Source organism: Falco rusticolus, chromosome 4, assembly GCF_015220075.1.
Source record: "Falco rusticolus isolate bFalRus1 chromosome 4, bFalRus1.pri, whole genome shotgun sequence".
Taxonomy (NCBI): domain Eukaryota; kingdom Metazoa; phylum Chordata; class Aves; order Falconiformes; family Falconidae; genus Falco; species Falco rusticolus.
This window is the reverse complement of record NC_051190.1, coordinates 72,264,225-72,290,154: the sequence shown is the minus strand read 5'-3', so window position 1 is coordinate 72,290,154 and position 25,930 is coordinate 72,264,225. Positions and strand designations below refer to the sequence as shown.

General features: G+C 37.2%; 1 protein-coding gene across 11 annotated transcripts in view; it reads left to right on the top strand.

Annotated features, from left to right (window-relative positions):
- The window catches only part of CACNB2 (calcium voltage-gated channel auxiliary subunit beta 2), a 261,929-nt gene that overhangs the window by 84,815 nt on the left and 151,184 nt on the right, over positions 1-25,930 (top strand). The window contains exon 1 of one of the 11 annotated variants that reach the window (XM_037382940.1): positions 7,890-8,678. The exons of the other annotated variants lie outside the window; for them this stretch is intronic. Coding sequence (XP_037238837.1) covers positions 8,598-8,678 — 81 coding nt within the window. The 5' untranslated portion in view covers positions 7,890-8,597. Of the gene's footprint in view, positions 1-7,889; positions 8,679-25,930 lie in introns of those variants that run through there. 11 annotated transcript variants of the gene reach the window in all.

Here is a 25,930-nt window from a genome sequence, read left to right as displayed (position 1 = left end):
CTGTACTTTTGATTGCCTTATATAAGAATTACACAAAACTTTTCAGGCATCTAGAAAAAAGTAAGTCTTTGAAAAAGTCATAGATACCAGAATTCCTATTGCTCAGCAAGGCTTAAGGATTTTTTTTTTATCAAAATATTCTTAGAAATAACATATTACCTCAGTAATCAGTACTTTTTTTAACATATAGTACATTTTCTTTCACAGAAAGGCTTGATTTGGCTTACCATTGATTGTTGATTGATTCTTTTGATTATTTTTCTTTGTGATTTTGAATACAATTTAGTATGTGTCACTTACCGTGTATTAAATCTAAGTTCTTTGAGTATTTTTAGAACTTGCATTATTACTTATATGCAGTGAACCAAAATATCACTGAAATAAGACATTTACATACTCTTTGAGCTTTCCTTTGCCATGAGCATGTAATTAATTTTCTACTTATAAATATCCAATGTGAACTTTTCAGTAACCTCTAAAGCATCAGGCAGAAGCTTGTAAAAATCATAGATATTTTCTGGTTTCCATTTCTTTCAGTGAACCTCTTTTTTTTACACTTTTCTGCAATATTATGAAACCTTTATGTTCTTTGTTCTTTTTACTGCTGGATAGGACAGATGTGGAAATACGTTTGTTGTCCTACCTAGCTTAGAAACTAACTACTGGAAACAAATACTGTATGTTATTAATAGCTATTAATAGCCATAGCATTTCTTCCTGTTCTGAGAAACATAATCCCTGAGTCAGCTGCAGTATCTCAGATAATATATTTTGAAAATATGAATGATTATTATAGCCTTATGACAACTGCTGAGTAATTATTTTTAAATCAAACTTTGAGTCACCTGTATTATTTTTTTTTTTTGGTTTCACAGCTTTGCAGTTAGGGGCTCTTTGTAAAGCCATCCCATTTTCTTCCCTGCCTGCTGGGCTGTACTGGCACAGTGGCAGCCTTCTCACCTTGCTCCCTATCTCCTTTTATCCTGTGCGCATTGGCTCTAAAATTGAGCAACTTGGAGGTTTTCAACAACCACGATCTCTATTCTAGAAGAGTTTTTTTAGAATAAGGTTAGAAGTAATAAGCTGATCCTTTGAGAAACACTAGTTACAAGTGTGATTATGGGATATGTGATTATGGGATAGGCTGTGGGGATCTGCCTAGAGCGAGGGGTCAGTCAGCCTGTTGCTGTCCTGCGTTCAGCCATCCAAGCAGGGTGGTGGCAGCTGTGGTGGCTGGAACTGGCAGGTGGGACAGTGAGGCTGGGAGTCAGTGGAGGATGCAGGGGGAGGCTGGGAACTGGGCTGTGCAGTCACAAGTGATTTGATGGCAGGTAGCAGGTGATCACCAAGATGTAGAACTGGGAGAAGCAGCAGGAGGAGGGACTGGTGTCTAAGCTGCAGTATCTTTCTGGTATCAGTAAGCAGAAGACCGTGTGCCTCAGCCTTTTTGAGGGCCCAGCTATGCAGAGAATAACAATTACTGTTTGGCAGCCCACATCATGGATTCCTGTGTTGTATGTATGAAGGCTCTCTAATGATCTTCATTAAGCACTGCAGACTTCTGTTACGTTCATCTAATGGCTTCATGAACTTTATTGAGCAAATTTACAGCATTTCTTTGCAAGGTTATGTTGTTATTTCTGTTTTATATCTAGAGAGCAGACACGTTAATTCCAGTGTCTGCTTATTTTGAGGAGCCACACTGAGATGACTCTAGCAATGTGCATCTGCTTTAGTCACAGCTCTGCACAGAGGTCAGTTGCAGGGCAGTACCGTGAAGCTTGTTGCAATCAAAATCATTCCATACATTCGTATGGTTACTTCCCTGGTGGTGCTGGTACTGGGACTTTTATTAAAACCTATGAAAAAATAAAACCAAAAATCTCTGCATTATAAACTGTTGAGATTAGGAAGTCAGTTATTTAAAAGCTGAAACACCCCCAGAATTGTGTGTATACACTGCAGTGTGGTATTTAAAGACCAAGAACCACATTCTCCTTTTTCCTAAGATCACAGCTGTATTCATCACTGGATGGCTGATAGTCAGAAAAAAAAAAAAAAAAATCAATTTTCTTGATGTGAGGCATCACTTTGTTGCTGATGTAGGAGCTCAGTAAGTGAATGTAGGACAGGAAGAGAGAGGATAGTTTTATAAGTAAGGTGGAAATGGATTCGGTGCTTGCTTGGCTTTTGGCAAGGCTGGGCATTTTGCTTAAATGACAGATTCAGATCATTCTCGAAGTGTCATGTGTACTACCATTTGGGAATACCTGGCTTAAAACATCTCTGTGATCTCAAAATTGAAGCAATCAAGATTTATTTGCTGCTGAGTATGCAGTACGGTGGAAGTCCACAAGTGTGCTCTAAATACAGAAATTATGACAGAATGTTACATTCTTGGAAGGATCAGACCAGAACCCTCTCAGACTAGAGTCCTCATTAACTAATGGATTTACCTGGAATTGATACTCCACCTATCAAATAAGAATAACAGTAGCATTTTCCCTCACAAGCGTCTTCTGTGCTCATTAAAGATGGGAAACCTATCGGATGTTGCAGTGACAGTACAAGAAATGCAACCTCAGAAATGAGATGATACATGATGAAAATGTGCAAAATATGTCTGTCGGTTTAGGCTTATTGTTCAGCATTGTTCATCTGATGAGGGCCTTCTGTTTTCTACGAAGAGATTTGTGTCCTGTGGAATTAAAGATTACATCATAGGTCCTACATATGACAGGGGTAAATTCTGGACTTTCTAGTCTTGCTAGCATCTAAATTTTCAAACTTTATTATATTTTAATTTGTTATTTTTTTGCAGTATGAGTTTTTAATGCATCCCATTGGCACTAAAGCAGCTGCTTTAAGTAAAATTCAGTATTTCTATTTCCCTGTGTAAAGGAATAAATTTAGTTCATTTTACTTGAGCACATCTGACAAGCCATCAGCAGCTGCTGCTCTAAAATTCTGTGAACTGAGTTAATATTAAAAAGGAGAAGACTAAAATGCCAGCTGTTTTCCAGCTTGTTTGTATGGCACCAAGTTTATGTTTATTAGCATAGTGAATAGGGTCAGATCTGATCTAATCAGTTCTACACCAGTGACAGTAGTCTAATATACCTCTGCAAAATGTAACAAATTCTATACTTGCATCCTTTAACTTTCAGAATGGAATAAAGTCATTCATTACTCTGTGAAATATTTTCTTTTCTTTAATATGTCTAGACACGATATATTTGAAACAGAGCTGTTTCTAACAACTGCTTAACATCTCACTGAGAATCTTGTACTTTTTTAAGTGTTTCACTGCAGAAAGTTGCCATACTGCTGTAGGGATGTCTATCCAGTCATACACTCTTTTATTTTACCTATCCAATTACGAAAATCTGAACCTCAGTGCACTTATTAGAGGCAATCATCCACAGTTTTATTTAAGCCCCAGTCATTTCAAAGTTGAGTGTAGCTTTGCCAAGGAGTTCTTCTAGAGAGCACTATTGGCCTCATGCTGTGGGACATGGATGGCCGCCTGGTACATGGTGTGTGTCACAACGGCCATTTACTACACAGCATCCTGTCCATACATAAGTGCGGACAGCATATATCCATACATCGTGCTTGGACTTATGGAAAAGGCATGCTGGCTTTCTGCTGTGCTGGTGGTGCTTCACATTTGTAAACTGGTATCTAAATGGGCTCAGTAACTCAGATTATTTTGTCAGGGATACATGTGTGATACATTATAACTAAAGAAACTGTAAAATTCAAGTGGGAAGTAGAAATTTATGCCATTGTAAGTGTACAATTGTATGTTTGTGGTATTTCTGTCTGTGCAAGCATGTGACATGCAGGTGCTTACCTTTAGCATTCTGAGGAGCCAAGAAATTCATAACCTTTTAGTTTTTTTGCAGGTAATTTTGTTAAGTAGAACTGGGATTGCCTTAGTGGTAGTCTCATTTATGTTACATAACTTATTTAAGTTAGTGTTTTCTTGGATTATATATACTGGTTTGTGCCATTTCTTCCCCTTCCCAGGATTAAAATGGAATTTGTACTCTTTAGGGCCCGCTATTGCCAGGAATCAGCTTTAGACAGGCTTTTCTCAGCCCAGTTCCTTTATCAATTGTATATTGTCCGTAGTGTGGATTCAGCAAAGATCACAAACACCACAGGTTCAAGTCTGTTTAGGGTGCCTCAGCTGTCTCTTGCTGACATCAGTTTATTAGTTTCACTCCATTGGAGTTGGGGGAATGACAGAGAATAATGACATAATAATGAAACAAGTGTTGACAGTTAATATATCTGCTTGAGTCTCAGTTAGTGGAAAGCAAATTAGCTTCTGAGGTTATTTTTCTGTGTTAACTTGTTGCAGAACGGCACTGAAATCTCCTTTGCATTTATTTCTGTTCTATTCATCTGTTTTGTTCCTCCCTGAACTAATAATGTTCTTTGCGGCCTTTTTTTACTTTATTACTTGCATGTATCTTATAATTTTATGGTCCAAGTCAGATAGAGGGAAATAATAAATTGATATCAATGTGGGAATTCTGTTACAATATTTGCCTGTGTAACATATATATCAATAAATATGCATGCGTACTATAAATACCGTATATAAGAAATATTTTGTTGCTATGAAAAAAGAATGTCAGTGGCAGTTTCCTACTCTTAACAAAACCATATATAAGATAACCTATTCATCTCACAGAAGTAATTTATATTTTATCGGAGGTCTGTTGTAGTGATACTAAGAGAAGGTACAGAGATCTATAGCACGCAGTTATTCATAACATACACACTTTTGTCTTTGGTGAGGAGCACACATTAGATTAGAAATGTTTCAATAGAAATGAATGGATAAAACCCCCCATAGTCTTCATTGGTATTGAAGTCAGATTGCATGTGTTTAAGTATATGCCTCTAACAGGAACAAAAGCATGACCTAAGAAGCTTTTCCTGATTATGTGTCAGTGATGAGTGGAAAGCAGTTCCAATCCGTAAGCAGTGCTAGAGTGTTCAAGATTGACTTGTATTTTATTGTCTCCAGACAATTTGAACTCACAGGCTTTGTTCTATGGCATTTTATGCCTTTAAAACTATTGCTTATGCATTGCCATCTGTGGCTTACGCATTTTTCAGGTTTGTTTGTTGGGTTTTTTTGAAGGGGGAGGCCTTTATTTGGCCATCTTTAATTACACTGCTACCTCAGAGAATTTTTACTCTTTCTGCCTTTCAGTATCAGTTTCTAAAATTTATAGTTTCTTTCTCAGGACAGGGAATATTTATCTTTTCATACAGCAAATATAAAAAATCTTTTCTCTATGAAAAGATAAACCATTGTCAGTATGAAGTATTTCTCTGATTAGGACTGAACCGTAGGTATTTCCTCTGACTTGTTTCAGTCAGAAGTTGACATATTAGATGTTTGAATAAACCTTTTCCCAGTGATGCAGCAGCTTGTCCAGATGGGAAAATCATCTTAGGGAAGCTGCATAAATGCTGAGCTTCTGTTTGCCATTGTGCATCTGTTAACCTGGTACATCATGAGTGACTGGTTAATGGCTTGTTGGCAAGCAATTCTGTAGTCAGCATGAACAACAAAGGGGATAATAGGTGTCTTTTTTAATTCAAGTAAAGATTAATCCAAGAACAGTTTGCCTCACTGGTGAAAATCAATGCCAGAGCTGTTCTGAGACTGAGTAAAGTTATTTTGGATGTTGTATGAGAGAACAGTTACAAGATTTTGGAGAGTCTATTTAACCCAAAAGTGCTGCATAGTTTAGGAAGATAGATACAGGTGTGCATATAACTATATGAATCTTGACATTTTCCTACATGGGTGGATTATGCAATTCATAGAAGAACGTACATGACCTTGTATTTTAATGTTCATCCTTGTAGTTTTCACTGAAACTTTCAAAATATATGTATTTCATAAATGGTCTCCTTGTTTAAAGGATGACATGAAAAGTACTACTGTAATTTGGGGATACAAATACATGTACAACTTTGAGCTTCACTGAAGTAAGCAAGTTCCACCTGCTGTGTTCTAACATTCTCTTCCCTGGAATGTGTGTTGACCTGTGATTTATAGAACCTATGTCCTGATGTAAGGCTGCCAACATACAGTAGTACAGTGTTGCAAAATTTTGTTCTGTAATATCCAAAGTATTCTAAATGTCAGTATTTTTGAAAAGGCTAAACTTTTTTTTTTTTTTTCAAATATAGACAAAATTTAATAGTTGCATTCTTTGATTTATTTTTTTTTCCAGAAGTGAATTACTTTTCCTTAACTCTGGCAGGATTTCTGCCTACTAGATTATATTTAAATCTACAGTAGAATAATGATGTTTGTCTTAAATGAAAATCTTACAGTTAAACTACCCAGTAATTCATGCTGTCTCAAATAGATGGTTCTACTTCATCCACTTCTTGAGTTTTTTTAGCTGCTGATTTCCTAGATATGAATCAAGGTCTACAGATTCTTCAAGTTAAAGCTACCAGTATGTCACTAACGGATAATGTTTCAGCTCCATGAGACTGGGTGGGCTTAGAAATAGGGGAATCCATTGAAAAACTGTGCATACAAGCCTTCATGCCAGCATATGCAAAGCAGAGTGCACCAGACTTGTTCCAGTTACCTTCAGTGTGGACTAGAAATCTGCAGAAGACTGTAATTATTTTGAAATTGGATGGTTATTTCCACTGAAAAATACATGTATTTTGCTTTTCTGTCTGTCCCAATCAGGGTAAATGGTTTCTAGAGCTTCTTTTAACAAAATAAAAAGTTTATGCTGTCATCTGGGAAAAGATCTTAATATTACTTCAATACCTGCAAACAAATTATGGACCAGCCACACGCTGAATTTGTGAAAGCATGACCTCATTGCATTTACACAAATACATTAAATAATGAGTGTAAAGTGACAGATGATGCTTGGAGCATAATCTAGGTCTGTATCGTAAGTAGATAATATTAAGTTATTATTTAGGAAGTCCTAGAAAAATGGTGTGTTGTAATGCAGACTGCATCTCTGTGTTAACATTCACAGTGTCTGTCAGCTGGACTTAACTGAATGTTGCACATTTTTCATTGTTTTTTATCATCTCGCCCCCTCACTTCCTTTGTTCCATCAGTCTCCTTTTGTATTTTAATCACTGTTTTCTTCTTTTCAAGATTCAATACCACAGTTTTATGATGGCACTGTGATTTTATAATATGTCCTACTTTTTAACTTGATAGCTCATGTTTGTGTTTAAATAAATGAATATATATATATATCTGAATATAGTTCAGGCAGGTCATTTTCTCATACATTTAATGATACGGTTTTGAAAAGATCCCAGCAGCAGGATTTGCAGGTGTTACCCTGGGGAAGGGTGGTACTTGTCACAAGTTCAGTGCTTAGATGCCACACAGTGATACTTGTACTGGATCCATATTTGAGGAGCAGCAACCAGGTATACTGAGCACTTCAGGTACATAGTGCCCCTCTTTGATACACCATGCTTCCTGGTGAATTCATGAGACTCCAGCAAACTCGTCCATCAGGAAATGGTTTGAAACATTCCCCTGGAACTTCCTGCAGCTATTAAAACCAGTATCCTTTTCCCCTTTCTCTCTTTAAAGACAGCACAGTCTAGCTCGTTTTCACTGTACTGTTTCTCTTAAAACGGACTGTTCCAAATGCTGTTATACTGTGCGGTGAAGCATAAGTATTTTGCAAATGGTACTGGCCCGCGTGCTGAGTGAGGAAGCAGAGGTCTTCCTGTATAATCCGATTTCAATCAACTCTCTCTAATCACTACTGATAGTTGCAAAATTTAGCCTGGATCTGCTCTGGTAATCTAGATTGACAGGAGGTAAAAGTAAAGGGACAGAAGGGCAGAGGAACAAAGAGAAATGAGCAGGGACAGTGTTTTTCTGCTCTTGCTTCTCCTTCTGGGACGCGTGTCTGTGCTGGCAGGTGTGCTCAGTGCTGCGGCAGGGTGCTAGGACAACAGGTGCTCTCTGTGGGACTGGAGCAGCAGCTGCCACACCACAGGTGTGCTCGGCACAACAGGTACCTGTGTGACCTGTTGACATGCATTATTTATTGACACTGAGATCCTAAGCCTCTTTATTGCTCAGAAGATCCTAGGGTCCTGAAATATTCAGGCACAGCAGCAGTTAAACGGTGCAGCCAGCAGCCGGGTGCCTCCGACATCCTCTGAAGGCAAGTGGCTTCCAGTGTTGGGCTTCGTTCTCCTGCAAGCTTGGTGCTTGGGTGGAAGCTCCGTGGGTAACTGGGCTCTGCATTTTCCCAGCGGAAGGGTGAAGTGTCTGTGAGAGTGGGTCCTTTTGACTTTCGGTTTTAACTTGCCCAAGAGAAAAGCCAACTCTGGATTTCATGGATATACAGAAATACAGGCAACTGCTACTGAAGACAGATATTTTGCAAAGATTTGTCTCTGTTTGACTGGAGTGTACATCAGGAAGAAAAATGACTTTTTTTATTGTTACCTGACCACATGCTCAGTGTGCCTGTGTCAGCCAGGCTAAGGGACTGCACACCCTAGGGTAATAGAGGCACCTGGACTACCCCTCCATCTGACTTTCCATGCTGGTGGGGCTGTTATTGGTCGTCTCAGCATTGCATGTTGCCATGCTAAAAACACCCAAGGCTAAAAATGTGTCCTGGGTAAGTATAAAAGGATGAACAAAGTTTATATCAATATGCATTTTTTCAGATACATGTGAATATGCTTCTCTATTTCTATATGTAGAAGTACAAACTTACATAGACTGAGGTGTAAGGTAGATGAAAAAATTGGAAGTGTTTAAATGCCATAATTATTTATTTTTTTTCTAAGAATTAAGAAAAATAAAAAATCTGTTCATTGGTACGCCTGTATTTTGAAGGAACTGTATTTGGAAATACTAAAATTATAGATTTCCACCTTGGTTTTGATACATACTTTTCACCAATACTGGTAAAGGGTTTGTGCTCCATACTTTTTAAATCGATTGCAAAACTGGTGTAGCTTTCAGGGTGCAGAATAAAGGCCTTAAGCATAAGGTTTAAAGATCTAAAGAGGATTAATTATTTTAATTTTTGATTATGTTTTAATTTCTGGATTTATATATTTCAAGGATTTGTGACTGTAGGTATTCTTGTGTGTAGTATATCCACACCTTCAAACCTTATTGAAAAAGTCCCAGTAATTGTTTCAGTACTTTGTAATAAGTTTTAACACGCAGTGGGATGAGGGAGTCTGCGTTAAGTGTCTTTTCTGTTGACTTTTTTCTTTTTTACTAAGAAAATACATTGCTGTGTTGTCCTTATACATTATTTCTGTGTCAGAAACTAGGATTCCCTGTTGGGGAATAAGGTAAGCCATGAAATATAATTCCAGAGTAAGTAACATTGCCCTTTCCTGACCCCCATCATGTATGATTATATAACACTGCTAGTGCACAGCCTGCTTTACCAAGCAAGCAGAATATCCTCAAACCCCAGTTCCACGCAGAGACTTGGGCATGCTGGTGACTGCTCAGTAGATAGCTTTAGGGCTTCCTCAGTGACCTCCCTGAGCCCCAGATCTTGCCCCAACAGTGCTGCCTGTAATTTCATTACGTTTTCTACAGTACTGGGGTTGTTTGGGAATAAGGGACGTGAGGATACAGATACCTTCCCTTCCCTGTGACTGGTCAGTGATTAATAGCTATGAACAAGTGTTGGTTCAGGTCACTTAGAAATTTATGTGTGCCCATGAAGCAGGTTGTGTTAGTATATAGTTGAAGTTGATAAATGTTTGTATCCCCCAACTTAGGTACTGGGGGATAAACTGCTCACATACACAGTGTGTCTTCCTGGAGGTAGAAATCTTGTATGTTTGCAGCTGTGATTGTCTACAGGTTTAGGCATTTAAAATAGCTGTTTCTGGGGATTATGTTGGAGAACGCCAAGGTACTGACTCTTACCCATAGTTTTGCATTGTGGAGTAATCACCAAGAATAAAAAAAAAAAAGACCTCTCTCCTCCTCCATACTTTCACTACCAGCTTGCAAATGAAAGGAAATAGATATACTATGTCATGAAAATAGTAAATTTTGTTAATAATTTCAATTGAATGATTGGTACAGAGTTCTTCTATCATGTCATAGCCCTGTGTTGCAGACATTAATGACCTTTAATTGTTTCACTAAACCCATAGTTGCACATGTGAAATGTATAAACTATAACCTGATTTGAAAATTCAAGTGCAAAAATGGCAATTTACATGATTGCAATTGCATGCTATATAAAGAAACAGATGCAGCATCCAAACAACTGTAGCTTTTGGGATTACTTCTACTTTATGTAACCTTTCCCCCCTTCAAAAATAAATAAATAAATAAACCTGCAAAAGAGATTTGTAAGGATTTCTGACTTAATTTTGAATTAAGTATATTCTGTTAGTAGTTGATGGTTATGACTAGATATCTGTTTGAGACACAGAGAGCAAAAGGAACACAATCATAGTTCTATAAAAAGATGGAGATAGGTTTATGTAATTCTTGCATTCACCTCTTTCCCTTTGGGTTTCTGGAAGGGTGGGGAGGGGGTGTTTAATCACTTAATCACTCTTTGACAATGTAATATTAACATTATTCACTGCTAAGTGATGGAAGGTATGATTTCCTTAGTAAATACAAAGATAATTTTGTGCCTAGTATTTTAACTTTAAAAATAATAATATCAGAATAGCTATTGCACTGAGGATGTTTAAAGCAAGTAATGAGAATTTTTCAGAACACAAAAGTGATTATTTTTTTGTGTGTGTGCTCTAATGTTTTGAAAACCCAACATAACCTGCAATGAAGTACAAAGGCACCTTACAGGATCAGATACCTGCTCAAAGTATCACTTGGTTTAAATCCCAACAAGTGGAGATTATCTTGAACTCCCTGAAAATCTACTATTTGACTCTGGAAGTTTTATCTGTCTGGTAATTTGATCTTGACCTTTGTGCAAACTCAGTGAAAATATGAGGTCCAAGTCCGAATCACAAGGATGAGTGCAAAAAAGAAAAAAAAAATTGGCTATAATATAGCAAAGCACTCAACATCTGCTGAAATTTCTCATGTGCTTAAAACTGAAGACTGGTCAACCACTTTGCTGAATCAGTGTGTTTGCTAATTTTATGTTTTTCTGTAATTAAAGTTGGTATTTGATCCTTGTGTCTTTAGCATACAAGTTCCTAAGGACAGAAACCACGCCATGCCGGTGTATCTTTGTACGAAAGACTGCTACCTGCATATTTTGTATTTCCCCTTTAAGGTGTACCTGGGTGCCTTCCCCTGTGAAAAAACCCTGCTACAGTATTTAAAACCTAGGCAGCTTCTGGGACATTTGCCAACATTTTGCACCACTGTGTCTGACAGACCCCTGGCTGCTGCAAAGATCCTCACCTCAGAAATAGAAAGGCTGAGAAATTAATTTCTCATGTCTTTAAAGACCTGAGGAATCAACAACTTAGTGGATTGTTTCTTCCCTAAAAGCTCTGTAGATTCTTTTTGATAGATCTGCATGGCTTTAATACAGGCTCTGGGGTTTCCAGACATGTGAATTAAAGCCTTGGTTTTCTGCATGCAGTCTTGAGGAGTGTTGGCCACTTAGGCACAAGATGTGTGGCTTTTTAAGTTCAATAAATGGCCATGGGGGAGCTGCAGTGACTTTAGTTTTAAATTACTTAGAGAATATTTTCACTTATCTCTCTAAAGGCTGTTGGTGCTGCCACATGTGAATCTTCCTGAAAGTTACTGGGAAGAACTAAGGCCGACCTAGACAAGTTGAATGTAAAATCTGTTTATCATCTAATGCCTTGCTTTTTTTTAATATTTGATTTGCAAAATGCACCCATTTAATTATCCCTAATGGAATATTTTTTTAAAAAAATTGACTCCTGTGTACATGAATGGAATTTTTATTTCCTATGGAAGCAAATTTATTGTTTGTTACTTTATGTAGATAGAAGCAATCCTGTCCTTGAGCTCTGGGAAAACTGCAGTAGGACCTACACCTGTGAAAAAGCCAGGAGATTACAATAAATGCAGCTATGGGACATGGTGGGGGTTTGTAAACTGTGTTTTTTACCCAAGCAGCAAATTATGGTGAGATTTGAGCTTAAAGGAACTTCCAAATTTGAAATATGAAAGTACCATAGGATCTTCAAAATACTGCTTTATGCCTATTAATGAAAGGTTTTTTTCCCTATATTTCCTGTAAACTGTTTAGCCAGTCTGTTATACTCGTATATTACAGGAGTGAACACTTTTTAAGTATTCTGTGAAAGACATTTAATTTTGTACCTGATGTAATCAGCATGACCTTACAGAGTTCGAGATATTTTCCTATCCAGACATCCACTGCCCTTTGGAGCTGTACAAGCCCTGCTGGAGGGCTGCAAACCTTGACTCCACGCCAAGGCAACCTACTGAATAGAAAGGTCATTGAGCCACAGTTACCCAAAAATAATTCTAGCTCTTTAGCTGAAAGGCTTGGAGCCTCCTGCTCTGCTCTGTTCTCAGGAGTTGTAGATTGTGGTACCCACTACAAAAAAAGAACAAAGTCTCTGTGCCGCTTCGGTAGAGTAACTCTTCTTCCCTGAAAAGACAAGTTTGGGTGGGAAGGAAATTTGCTGCATTGCTATTACCATAAGTAAGGATGCTTAAGAGTGCATACACAGTGTGTTTCTGCCTTTATTAATATTTAAATTGAGTCGTCATTGTTGGTATTCAAGAAAGAAATCTTCTTGACTGCAAAGTATCCATTATCTCTGTCCTCTTACTTATTAACGCTCTTTGTCACACACCTGGTATCACTCAAATTCCAAGGAGTGGAATTTACAGAGGAGGAAGACTGACTTTTATGTAATTAACTAAATTACAATTCCTGGTAAATTCCCTGAGCTAGTAAAAAGGTCTGATATTTATATCTCACTTTATTACTTAAGAAGTTACATGGTGGCACACATAGTGTTATAGTGGTACAGAAAGTGAGGAATGAAAGAAGAAAAATGGGATGTAAATAGTGAAATATGCTTGTTCCAGCTCAGAATGTTTCAAGAAAGGATGGGATATCTGTGGAAAATGTAAAGAATAGTTCAGTTGTATTTATCTGGAAATTCTTGAAATATGGAGTAACTTGAAAAAAAATGGAGGATTAAATGGTGAAAGAGAAAAGGAGAGAAGATACAATTATAAGGGAGAAAAGGGAGATAAAGGGAAAGACAAACTAGAGCTTTGAATCTTAAGAGATGTGATAGTATTGGAAAGGAAGGATTAAACAAATGCAGAAACACCAAGAGGATGGTGTGGTTACATTGAGTTCTATTTTTGTGTCTGCATTTGGGGTCAACTTGAAAATAGGAAATTAAACAAGTAATTTGAAGAATAGACAGTGGAAAAAGCTTCAAAATAATTGGAAAATTATCTGAGCATGGGTTTACCCTGAAATATTGACGATAATGATAATACAAATGAAATTCGCTGTGTTTCTAACAGAGGGGACAAAAGGTCCCCTCGGATGAGTTCTTTTTGTTTCAGGTTCTCGGGGTACGTGGATGAGAGGAAAGCTTAGATAGAAGCACTTGCTATTTACAGGCATGCTATTACTCTGGTTTGGATTAGTATCGATCTTGTGAAGAGACTGTGAAAGTGGATTTAGTCAGGAAATACTAAAGATGGAAATGTCACCTACCTGTGGAACAATAATAAAGATATTGTGCATTTTATAGGGCTTTTTTAAGATGTTATTGAAAGAGGGTAGACAAGGATCTGATGGAAGGTGTAAGTTGAGAACTGCTGACTGCAGCAGTATCCCTGTGGGCTTAAAGATGCATCCATGCAGTAATGGGAGTAGTCTATGGCACAAGAAACAATTGATTACGCAACCCTGGTTTGCATGGAGGACTTCATCCTTCGATAAATCATGGCTTTTGACATTTAAAGACCGACATAGCTGAAACAGCTGTAGATATTTTTGGCTGAAACACACCATTATTGGCAAAAATCCCCATAACCAACCAACAAAACAAAAAGAAAAAAATCTCATGTTTGTTATATTTCTTTTCAGTAAATCAGCAGGATGCTGTTTTGATTCTGTCGTGGCATAAGTAATGTGTTAATGTGGTACTCCTTCTGTCCAGTAATCACGGACTGAAATGACAGTGCCATTTGCTTTCTTTCTGGTTGTTATCAAGTCCTCAGTTTCTATTGCAGAGAGCTCTGAGCATTCTTTGGTGATAGAGCAAGCTTCCTCAGTGAAGTTCTGATGAGGACTTTGGCTCTCTCCACTGGCAGCCCAGTTTTTTTCCTGTTAATAGAGGCAGGCCTGGGTTGCCTCCATCCTTCAGAGGCAAACCTGTGGGAAAGCTCCTGCAGCTGCCAGATTGTCTTCCTTTGCTTGCACAGGACTCAAGTGGTGTGCTACAGAAAGTTCAGGGGATTCAAAGCACCAGGAAACAAAAGGCAAAAAGTTTAATTACATATTATCCTCTCCTCTGGTTTTTCTTGTCCTTATTTATCAGTGTAATTCCCACTGATTTGGGTTTGAGATACATGCATAATCCAATCGGCAAAAAGGACATCAGGGCATGCAGAAGTTAAAAGTAGTCTGCTGTAAGCTAGAGGTCTTCCTTCCCTTGAAATTTCTGAAGGTTTTCCCTTGAGCCAGGGGAACCAGGATTCTGCTCACATCCTTAAAGCAGCTGGGCTGTACCAGCAAACAGAGTTGCACTGATGGCAGTTTCTGTAGGCAGTAGTAGCCTGCATATGCAAGGTATCAGTCTGCTGGTACTGGGAGGCTGGGCTGGATCTGGGTGATAACCCCTGTTGATAACACTGCTTGACTCAGGCAGATTACTTGATCTTTAACATTAAGCAGTCATATTTGAACAAACATTCCAAATTGGAACCTATAATTAATTTTAGCACTTCATCTTTATGTGCAGTGTGCTGAGTTCATTAACTACCAGGCAGCAATTTTAAAGAAGCTGGAGGATAATTCATGTTAAAGGTAGAAAGTTGTTGACTGACTTCATACTGTAATGAGAAGTTCACTTTCCTATGGTGTTTTTTCTTAATAGTGTGTAGTAGCATACATAAGCCTTACCACAGATGCCTAATTGCTACTTCTAATCTCTACAGGCTTTTGTATCCACGCACATGTAACAGGGAAGGTAAGAGGAATGAGGTTTCCCCTTCTTAAGATGTAAACTTTAGGGTTTTTTTCCACTATCAAGAGTTAATAAAAAGGCAGAAGTTACCAGCTGACCCAGTCACAATCGATTTGAGCTGCCTTGAACTGTCTTGACGAAGAGAAATTTTTAGAGACCTTCAGTTTATTCTGGGATAGAGGAGAGTGTAGGAAAAAATACAAACCTGACTTTGAAGGTAATGTTGTCTGAGGTAAAGTAGAAGGTGAAATTACAGAAGAATCTGGGAATGAAAGGAAATTATGCTTGTTTTTCACAGTAATGTTTGTACTGGCCTTTGACATTTTCATCTGGATACAGGAATACCAGTCGTATATTTCGGTGGGTTAGTTATTACTGCTGTTATTTCCCTTTTTCTTTTCTAAGTTTTTTTGCCACTACTGAAATTGAAGAAGCTGGCGATATAAATCTGTGATGTGATTTTCCTGTATTTGAATTGCAAAGATTAAAGCTGACTGAGGTTGCCATTTATGACATATTGCCAGATATATCTTGCATTTCTAGAGGCATAAATGGGCCCAGAGTGTATAAAGTGTAAATGGTTTAGTTTTCCAGTGATGCATGACAAATTTAAACATGTAACTGCATAAGCATTTATGAGTTCTTTACTCAAATCATCAGTGCATTATTGGGAGAATTATTCAAAAAAATACAGTAGCCAAGGGAAATAGAAAGGGAGAAAAAAGATCAGCTGGTGGACTGAGACCATACATAGGAAGACTCTGTAAAAACTAAGAATGATGGGGAATTTTTAACCTTTTCGTGTTTGATTAATGTTCTAGATGATACAGAAAAGTTGTGTTGAACATAGTAGCTCTGTAGGTTAAGGCTGTATAATTTTCTGTTCGGATTCATCTTGCTCCCTTTTAAAAATACTTGTGCTCCTCACAGTTACTCAATTTCAGCTGGAGATCTGCTTGTGTATAGATTTTGTAATGTCCTGCAATTATTGTATACTATTGTTGTACTGTCCTTCAAGTAATGTGTAATGCTGAACAAAAATTATGCGTACAGTAAGAAAGGGTCATCAGAAATATTGAATAAATGTGTCCGTATTTTAGTCAATAAGCTTTGGATACAGTTGGTCAGAATTTCATGGAAATTTAGTATTTATATGCTCAAACTGGTCTGTTTATACTCATTCATAAGAAAATATTTGTGTCTAGCCATTAAGTATTTTATACCAAGTTCTTAAGGGCTACTGATTACACTGAAAGCCTTCCTAAGTTCCATATGCATTAGGTAGCCTGTTCTTGAAGGAAGCCAAGAACAGGATTTCCCATGTGGAAATTAGTTTTGGGTATTTAGAGTCAACCTGAATGTAGTACTCTGCAGAAAACTAAACTAAGTTAAGTATGCATTTTTATTATTTATTGTCGTAGATAGAACTATGCTAAAAATTACCACAATAAAAAAAAAAGCAACAGTTACCATACTCTCTCTGAATGATCATCAAGAATATACTTACCTAGTTACTAGGAAGTGTTATTTGTTGCTTCTTGAGGTGTAAGACATCTTCTATAGAATGAAAACAGCACAATCACTTGTTAACACAGAATATAACATTTGATTACTAGACTAGATAAATTTGTACAATGATATGCAAAGGTATATCAAACAGAAAAAAATAGATGTACAAATAACATGTGAAGAAGTTACATATGTGGAAGCATATTATGTTCCCAAGAAATGCAGTGGCAATAAACATTTCTCTCTTCCATTGTATGTGATTTCTAAATGCTTTTAATCACAAGTGAAAATATTATGGTAATGAAAGAAGAAATTCAAAAGACGTTAGGGATTCAAAATAATTCGCCCTGAAAAAACAGCAAAGAAGAAAATACAGCTGTAAAAGCTTTAGGTTTCAAGAACTGAAAAATCCAGACCTGTGCCTAGAGCCTGTCAGTGATGCCTTCTCAGCAGAGGCCTAAGGGATTGCCTTTAGGTCTGACTCCCTGCTGTCTCTGCTTCTTAATTTCCTTTGCGTCATTTTTGCATCAGTAAATAAGTATATGGCTACTATGATAGATTCAGTTCTCTTGGATACATCCAGCATATTGAATTTGTGCCCTGTTTCCAGGACAAATGCTGTTTGCTCATTGCAGCGTGTCCTGGCCACTCTTCAGGGCACATTCCGCTCTGAGACTTCTGCCACATTGTAGAACCTGTTTCTTGAATGCAAAATATTCATAACCAACTCTGGGAGAAATTTATTAAGTAAATTGAATTTGGTAGGCTTCAACAGGAACTTTGATCGTTACTATAATAATACCTTGTTATATTCAGAATTTTTAGAAAATAATAGGAGGTGCTTTGCAAGTAACACCTCAGTGTTTGCATATTCAACATTCCAAACCAGCACCATATTCTTCAGGTGTGAATTACTTTATTGCAGGGCTCATCTGTGTTAAACACTTGCAGGTTTGGGGCTTTTTCTTCCACTGGAAGACTTGCTTCCTATTTGAAATCTGCCCTGTGGCAAAGACTGAATTGCATTTTTTTAATAAGGTTTCCCTTGAGTCTTCCAGTCATTTTGAGGTTTTACTATCAGATTTCCCTCTATATGTACCCTGTGTTGAATAAAGAATTCATATGCACCATAGGAGACAATAATCAAAAGAGAAGGTCATGAAAGACATAAAGCACTGTTTAGTACACTAGGTACTCTTATTCTGAATAAGAAGAATATTTTCAAATAATATTAAATGTTCTTGAAATAAGACTAGTTAACAATTTAAGAGAGATGCATTTAAGGAACACAATCTCTCCAAGACTAAGAGAGGATGCTGTTATTAAAAAAAAGGGTGTGTAGCTGTGTTGGGTCCTTTGAGTGCACTAATATGCAATATATTATTTTACAGACTTTTTGTTTTATTGCTGCACTTCTCAGTGTGGTTTCCTGCTGTTAAACTGTAAGTGTCAGAAGTTTTAGCTTACTCTTTCTTTGGCTAACAAGGGCCATTCACTACTAAGGGACATTCAGTTGTCCTTGAAGTTCATCCCTAAAGATGCAAGAATGTCTAAAGGCATCAGGAAAACCAGAATGAAATCCCAAAAGCACAAAAGGAACAGGGAAATCAAAGCAACGTTGTCTCAGCTGTTGATACCTACCTCTTAATTTATTTCTTACTAGAAGGCAGGTCAGAAAAACTGCTTCATCTTTATAAACCATCATCTCATTCCAGTCCTAGAGCTGTTCCTGCCTATTGGTGAAAATGGAACGTTACTGGTATGCCTTGGCATAATTCTGGCCTTCGTTAGTTGTCAGATATTAGAGTGCCAGTTGATGCACTCTGCTTTAATGCAGACAGATGAATATGCAGCAGAAGCACCACGATACAACCCCCAGGTTCAAGAACTTGTCGCTTCTTCTCATGAAAAGCTTGTTTTACAGACTCAGTAGTTGGTCATATACCATGACATTTCTCACAGACCAGACAAGTAACTTTTTGGTTCTGATCTCTTTCTCTTAGGAAAGAGTGCACTTTTTTCTAACTTTTACTATACATTTTATTGTAAGGAAATTGAGGTTTTATTTAATGACCTAGTCTCTTTCTGAACAGTGATAAAACAGGACTATGTAGTACTTGGTGTGCGTAAATGCATGGAATACCATACTTGGAAGGCATGAATACACAGTGATAATCTTTGGAGGCATTATTAATAGAGAATAAAGCTAACAAGGCAAAATATAACTATAGAACATTCATTCATTTCCTCTTAAAATAACATATTTTCAGGACCAGATTTTTGTAGAGGAAGAAGAAATATAATCACCCTTTGCCAGTTAAAGCAGCTTTGCAATTCAGCAACTGATAAATTGTATTCTTTTGGGAAAAATACAAAACATATAATTTTTGTAAATTATGTAAAAAATTTGTAAAAAATGAAAATATGTTTTCAACTGTTAAAAATTACTAATGTGATATTAATGTAGTATTAATATAATACTAATGTATATAATTAGTTTCACTTAGGTAGTTTTCATTTTAAGGGTTATGACAAATTCTTGGGTCATTTAATTGTAAAATGTTTCTTGATATATCATGGAGACTTGTGTTAGATTTTTCCCATTGTAAACAGAAATTAAACAAGCTGTATGCTAGCTGTTTCAACGCTGACAACTGGGCTCTGCAAGGTCACTTACAAAAGCTCATAAACTTAATTGAGTTCTTCTATGAGCTTTGACATAAAGAATAAGTTGAAAAGTGTTGGATAGCCAGAAATTTCAAAGTGTTCCCAGCGCTACAGCCAACAGCGTGGCAGGAGAGGGGACAGGGCAGAATGGAGCGGTGTTCTTTAGTTCCTGGCAAAATGACACAAAAATAGAGCAAAATCTTTTAAGTGACTTTCCAACTTTCTTCTGAACAAACTGTACTCTTCAAGTATAATTTCAAGTGTTGTCAGCTCTGTCACATGCTTAATGGTATCATATAAGGGTAAGAAATTATCTCTGAATGTTTGATTGAAGTCAGTAAATCTACCCTGATGTAACCTCTGTGTGCTGTGTAACTGTGCAAGGGCAATGCTAGGTATAATTATGCTATAATTCTGATAAGTAAGATAAAATCAGTCACACATCTTTCTACACTGTCACCAGAGCTGGCATTTCAGTCTTTTTACCTGTGTTATGGATGGCTGGGAATGTGGGCTGCACAGGAATGCATGTGTTACTGGGTCTTTCTCCATCAGATGATCTCACGTGATCAGTCAGTCACCACTGTATGCTGTTGCACTGGCAGTCTTTTCAAATAAATAAAACCAAAGTCCCACCTTTCCAGAACCCATGGGAAATGTATTTTATATCAGCAATTCCAGCAATCCAGCAATCTAGTAGCACCCCTTGGGCTGCAGTCCCTGTGTCTGTCACCCAAGTAGGGTGGCCAGGCTGTGCTGGTCTGCAGGATATGGAAGGAAACCCAAGTGGACTGTTCAGCCGGTGTGCATGACTGGAGGGAGGTTGGTGTGAGGAGGGGGGATATTTCTCTGTCTGAAGCAAATCCAGTCCCCATGCTTACCAGCATGGCTGCTTTACCCAGCACCATGAGTTCTAAGCTGTCCGTGGGAGGACCTGACCTACAGGTCTGGGGCTGCTTGATAAGCACCCTCAAAGACCATCAGTCACTGCATCAATCTGACAGCCCTGATTTTCCCTTCTCTTCTCCCCAGGTCTTCTCCTTTCCCACCCTCATTCTGACCCAAATAAACAGCCCTCCCTTAATCACTGTTTTTTTTCCAATACTTCCCAACTTTGGTATGTCTGACAGTGTTGCCCAGGTAATATGGCCTTACACCACCGCACTGATGGGGCTATCTGCGCACTGTTTTACATGCATGACCAGTTCAGTGGTCACAGAGAAAGTTTCACATATTGATGGGTAAATGAGGCACTGGTACCTTTCTAAATCTGAACTGCTAGTGGGAAAACAACATGCTAAGTGATCAGATCCAAGTAAGCATGTGGGTTTTAATTTGAACTATTTTTATGGGTGATTCAAACACTTGAAGAAGTGGCTTTGCAATTGCAGCCTTTCCTGTAAATTTCCCTTAATGTCCTGGTGGCTTGGAGAGAGATTATTTTAAGAGACATTTTGTAGGTGACCTCTTCCAAAGGACAAAGTATCTGGATTGTTTTCGAAGTACTTTCCTTTGAAATCATGTTTGTAACTAAAATAAATTCTGAAAATGTGCACATGTCCTCCTTTAAAAAATATTAAATAAATCAATTATGTTGAAATCCAAAACCCAGTTGGTCTAAACTATTAAACTAGAGTAATTTTTGCATGTTCACAAGTTAAACACTGCTAGACTACCTCATGATAGTGAATTAAGGACTTCTTTTCACTTGCAGCCAATGCTTTTAACTACTGTCTTGTATCTTTTTCTGTAGATTTATTGTTGCTAAGGGAAATACTTTGAATCCTATGAGAAATGTGGTATGTTCCCACACTAATGGAAACTACTGTATTTTTGTAGTATACAGTTTTCAAGGAACTCCTCATGCTGCCAGTTACGTCATGAGTAATGAATGCATTGGCTCTGATATCTGGTGTTCTCCTAGTGACGGCGTAAACTCTGTTGTAAATATTGCATTTTTAAGGAAAAGGAATGAAAAACCTCTTTAGCAATAACTCAGGCATTCCAGATTAGTTAATTATAATGTTGTATGATTATTTTTGATCTCAGGCTCTTCTTAAAGTACTCGTAGCTGATTTATTCTTGATATATTGTAATGTGCTAGTGTCTTACTGGTGGGTTTTAGAAGTGTGGTTTTATAGCTGTTGGATAGTTAGGTTAACCATTGTATTGTTGCTACAATTGAATGGTATTACAGTTCTAAATCTGCATAGAAAATTGAACTACTGAAGGTTCAAGGCCAAATCTTATTATAGAGTGAAAAAGAGGGAAGTTAACTTTCTGCAGTTATTTCAGGTGTAATTTACATAGGAGGAGATAAATTTTAACAATGGTAATAATGTGAAACATATTTGGAAACAAAGGGTAAAATACCTCTGAAGTATGTTATGTTTTGGTGCCCATCAATCATTAATAAGAGACCTAATGGCACTGTTAAAATTGTAGTTTAGGTTGAAAGTGTTGAGACTTGCCAAACTGTGTATTTAGTAAAAATCTGTAGATAAGTCCTCATGTCTAGACAGCTAAAACTGCTTTAGTGTTTCTCACTGAAATCAGGGTCTTTTAAAACCAGACTTATGGGCATGTGCCCATAATTAACTACTTAATGCATGCATTCTCAGAGGATTTTTCTTGTATGAGTGTGCCTGACTGAAAGGAGGAGGTTGAGGAAAAACCATTCAAAACCATTGTGCTTTCAAAATGAGTGATTTCTATTATTTCGGATATCGGCTGTGAATTTGTATCAAGCTAACACAAAAATTAGCCTAGTTATATATGTTCACATCTTGTGTGGCTATAATGTGCAGAATGACCGAGAATGTAAAGTCCAAAGAGAAAAGATTCCTCCCTAAAGATGCCAAGTGTGCATTGTAGAGGAAAGGGAGAGTTTTATACCTCACTGACGCAAAGGTCTGTTTACTAACAGGTAAGCGTGTGACTCCAAATGTAATGTTTATGGACATAACAGAGACTTTCATCTACTCTTTGGATGGGGACAAACTTGGTTCCCATTCAAGAGAGTGGTCAGGCTCTTCTCTATTTGAGGCAGAAGGAAAGGAGTTTAAGGCAAAAATAATAAACCTGTTGAAAATCTGAAAAATGAGACTGCCCATGAAAGCAAAGACATAAAGGGTAAAGGACATTCAGGAATGCAATTTTATTTTGAACTGGCTTGAGCTAACCGCTAGCATCTGTGGTGGGCCATTTCTCATACAAGGAGTAGGCCCGTTTGTGAGCTGGGGCCTTACAAAGCCATCAGATGCATTCCAGCTCTCTTCTGCATCATCCAGCATAGTCAGAAAAGAATTCAAGGAGAATAGAAAGTGTTTAGAGTCAGGGCTTAACTTTTAAGACTCAGAAAGACAACAAGACCTTGATCTGATCCCACACTCTTTGAGACAGTGAATGATTCCCATTATAAATTAATTTAAGGTGGGGAAAAAAAAAAAAAAAAAAAGTATTCCAAAGGTCTGAACTTTTCCACCTTAACTGCCTATTGAGCTGCAGCTGCTTGGGTTACAGTAGTAAAGTAAATGAAGTCCTTTTTTTGGAGTGAAAACCAACCTATCTATCGGTCTTTCTAGCAGGAAACCACCTAGAAAGGAGAAAGGACTGTAGAGTGAAAAGACAAAAAATAAAGTTGAATTACAAAGTAATTATTAATAGGAAATGTATCTAGTAATTAAAAAAAATTACTCTACATTATTTACTGGCTCTTTCAAGGCCGTTACCAATTTCTACTTGTCTCAATGTAGAAAATATGTAGCTACTGGAAACAATTTACTTAAATAATGCATTCAGTAAAGATTTACTGTAAATTAGACAGGTGTAATACTTTGTGATCAAAGTCTGCAAGTTGTTTACAGTAATTCGTGATGCCTTTGCAATTCTATGCTTAGGGTTATTTATTTTATTCTTCCAATAATATATTTTTAATTATCTAAAATGAGAGTAAGTGGATCTTTTGCACAAAGTGTAACAACTGCAACTTCACCCAGAGCCTCCTCTAAGGGCTCAGTTCCCATTTTCCAAGTTATTCACGGCACTTTCATCCCTCGCAGGCCATGTTCTGGCATACTGTGTTCCCTAATGGTACTGAACTTACTGGTCCAGTATTACTTGAGAACTGGTCAGTTCTTTAGCTAAATGGTTGGAACTCCTCATCATTTTTACTGCCAAATTCTGCTTTCTGTTTCTGAGGGTTTTAATTTTTAATTTGCATGAGTAAGCATTGCTTCATCTGTTTACAGCTGTAAATTAGGGTAGTCAAATGCTTTTGTTTTCATGGAGCAGGGCAAATGCTGGTTATTTATGGGAATTTATCATAGCATGTAGGGTGGGGTTTGGGACTGCTTAGCGCATCCCTCAGTTCCCCTCAGGGAAGCCCCCAGGCAAGTCAGCCAGTCCCGGGGGTCTCAGGTGTCTGGTGGGAAGTTCTTCCTTCATGGGTGGCCAATCCATGGTTGGAGTGGGGGATCAGAACTTTAAATCTGCTAATTTTGAAGCGATGTTAGTTATTGCCATGGTTCCCCCAGTGTGGACACTCCTGACAAGTTGTTAGTAAAGATCATCCATCATTTCAGCTTGCTTTTTCCTGGTCAGACATAACCTCCAGGTTTAGAAGCACTTCAGGTTCTGACGTTCGTGAATGTGAATTGGGGTCTCTATTCAAGGACAGGAGGTCTCACCTTCAGTGAGTTCAGAGACCCGTTTCTGGCATGTTTTAGACACCAAGCCAGCATATTAAGAAGAGCTGTATTTTTAGTCAGGATTGCTTCCTAGCAACGGACCATTTACTGTACTATGGGCTTAAAATGCTTAAAATGTATTAAATCATTCTAGCTTTCCCACTTTAACCTTGGTGGATTACACTAATGCCTCAAGGCTCTTTTCCTCTGCTACGCTATATGCCTTCCGGTACAAGGCAGCAAACTAGTGTCAGGGCCGTATTGTGCTTAACTCCAAATTATGTTAAACTTTTTTTGGCGTAAAGTTGGTAACATAATTTCTGCTTCCTTCCGATTAAGCAACTAGCTAAGTAAATATTTAAAAGTTTGAGAGACTGCTGTCCAAAAGCTGTCCTGATTTATACTTTCACAAGTTAAAAGAAGTAATTAAAATAGCTAAGTCATTTTGTAAAAGCTGTAAATAAAAATGAAGGAAAAATCTGAATGAGGATGGTTAACCTTTAAATCTGATAAATTTGCAGAATTTTTAGTTATTTCCATGGGATAGGAAGCAAATATATATTTTGCTGGTTAGATATCTGTTAAGATTATTTTTTTTTAAATTATCTTTACTTATTTCCTTCTAAATATTTAAGATTTAGTACTGAATGATTTTCACTTTATGGTTCAATTTTGACTTTTATATTTATGTTACAGTATTGTTTTGATAGATCTTACTTCAAAAGTACTTTTGATTTTCAGCTGTAACCAGTGTGCATATCATGCTGAAGGCAAATAATAAACCTGTCTGGCTTGAGCAGCTTATTGTCTAAATAAAGCCTGTACTGTTTAAAGAGGATACTTTGACTCAAGCATTTAAATGGTCTAGACAGGATAGTGCAAGAAGGCAAAGGTCATGCAAGTCCTTCTCTTCCGTGCCCTCTCACCTTCTAAATCTTGGTTAAATATGAAGAAAATAATCCCCTTAGACAACGGATCTGCCTTTCCATTGGCACAGAGTAGTCACCTAGACTAAATAAATTATTTTACACACATGTTGATAGCTTAAAATGGTTATAGAAAGAAACAAATAATAAAAATTCAGCAAATTCTGGCTAGTGGCTACTCTTTGTAGACTTCTAAAATATCTTAAAGTTTAAATGTAGAATAGATTAACCAAAGTTCTAGAAACTTCTACATTCTTTTAATTTTTAATTTATTTTAAAGATTTGAAATATTTGGGTATTCTCTGAATAGCCAAATATTGGATATTTGAAATACCGAGTTCTCAAAGCACTTAGATATTTCTTTTAAATGGTAAAGAATATTTTTATTAATTTAGCTCTTTTAACTATATTTATGTCCCATTCAGCATTGTGGTCAATAGAATATAAATCTCCTGAGAATCAGGAATTCAATAACTTTATATTTATTAACATTTTTTGCCCTATTTTCTTTTCTAGTGTTTTCTTACTATGTCTGGGCTAAGTGTTTTTCTGTATTCCTGGAAGTTATAACCTTTATATTTACCTTGTTAGACTTCACATTTAAAATGGGAAGTAAAAGTCTTTGGGCCAATTTTGTTGTTATTTATGCATGGGTAAAGCAAATCACAGCTGTCAAGTTTTGTGCACGCCATGGAAGATGTTTATGCAAATCACTGAATAAGTCATTTTGCATGCTTAATGCAATTTTGCTTATAATAAAAAACTTCAATTTGAAAAACAAAAGTGCTGATGAAAAATGTCTGTTCACTCTGGTGGGTGAAGTCTTTTATTATGTACAGGGTAAAAATAAATTGTAAACATACCGCCCTATTATCATGTCTCAGTTCTTGCCTTGTGGGAATAAAGAGGTTATTTCTGTCTTGTTCCTTTGCTTCAGGTGCT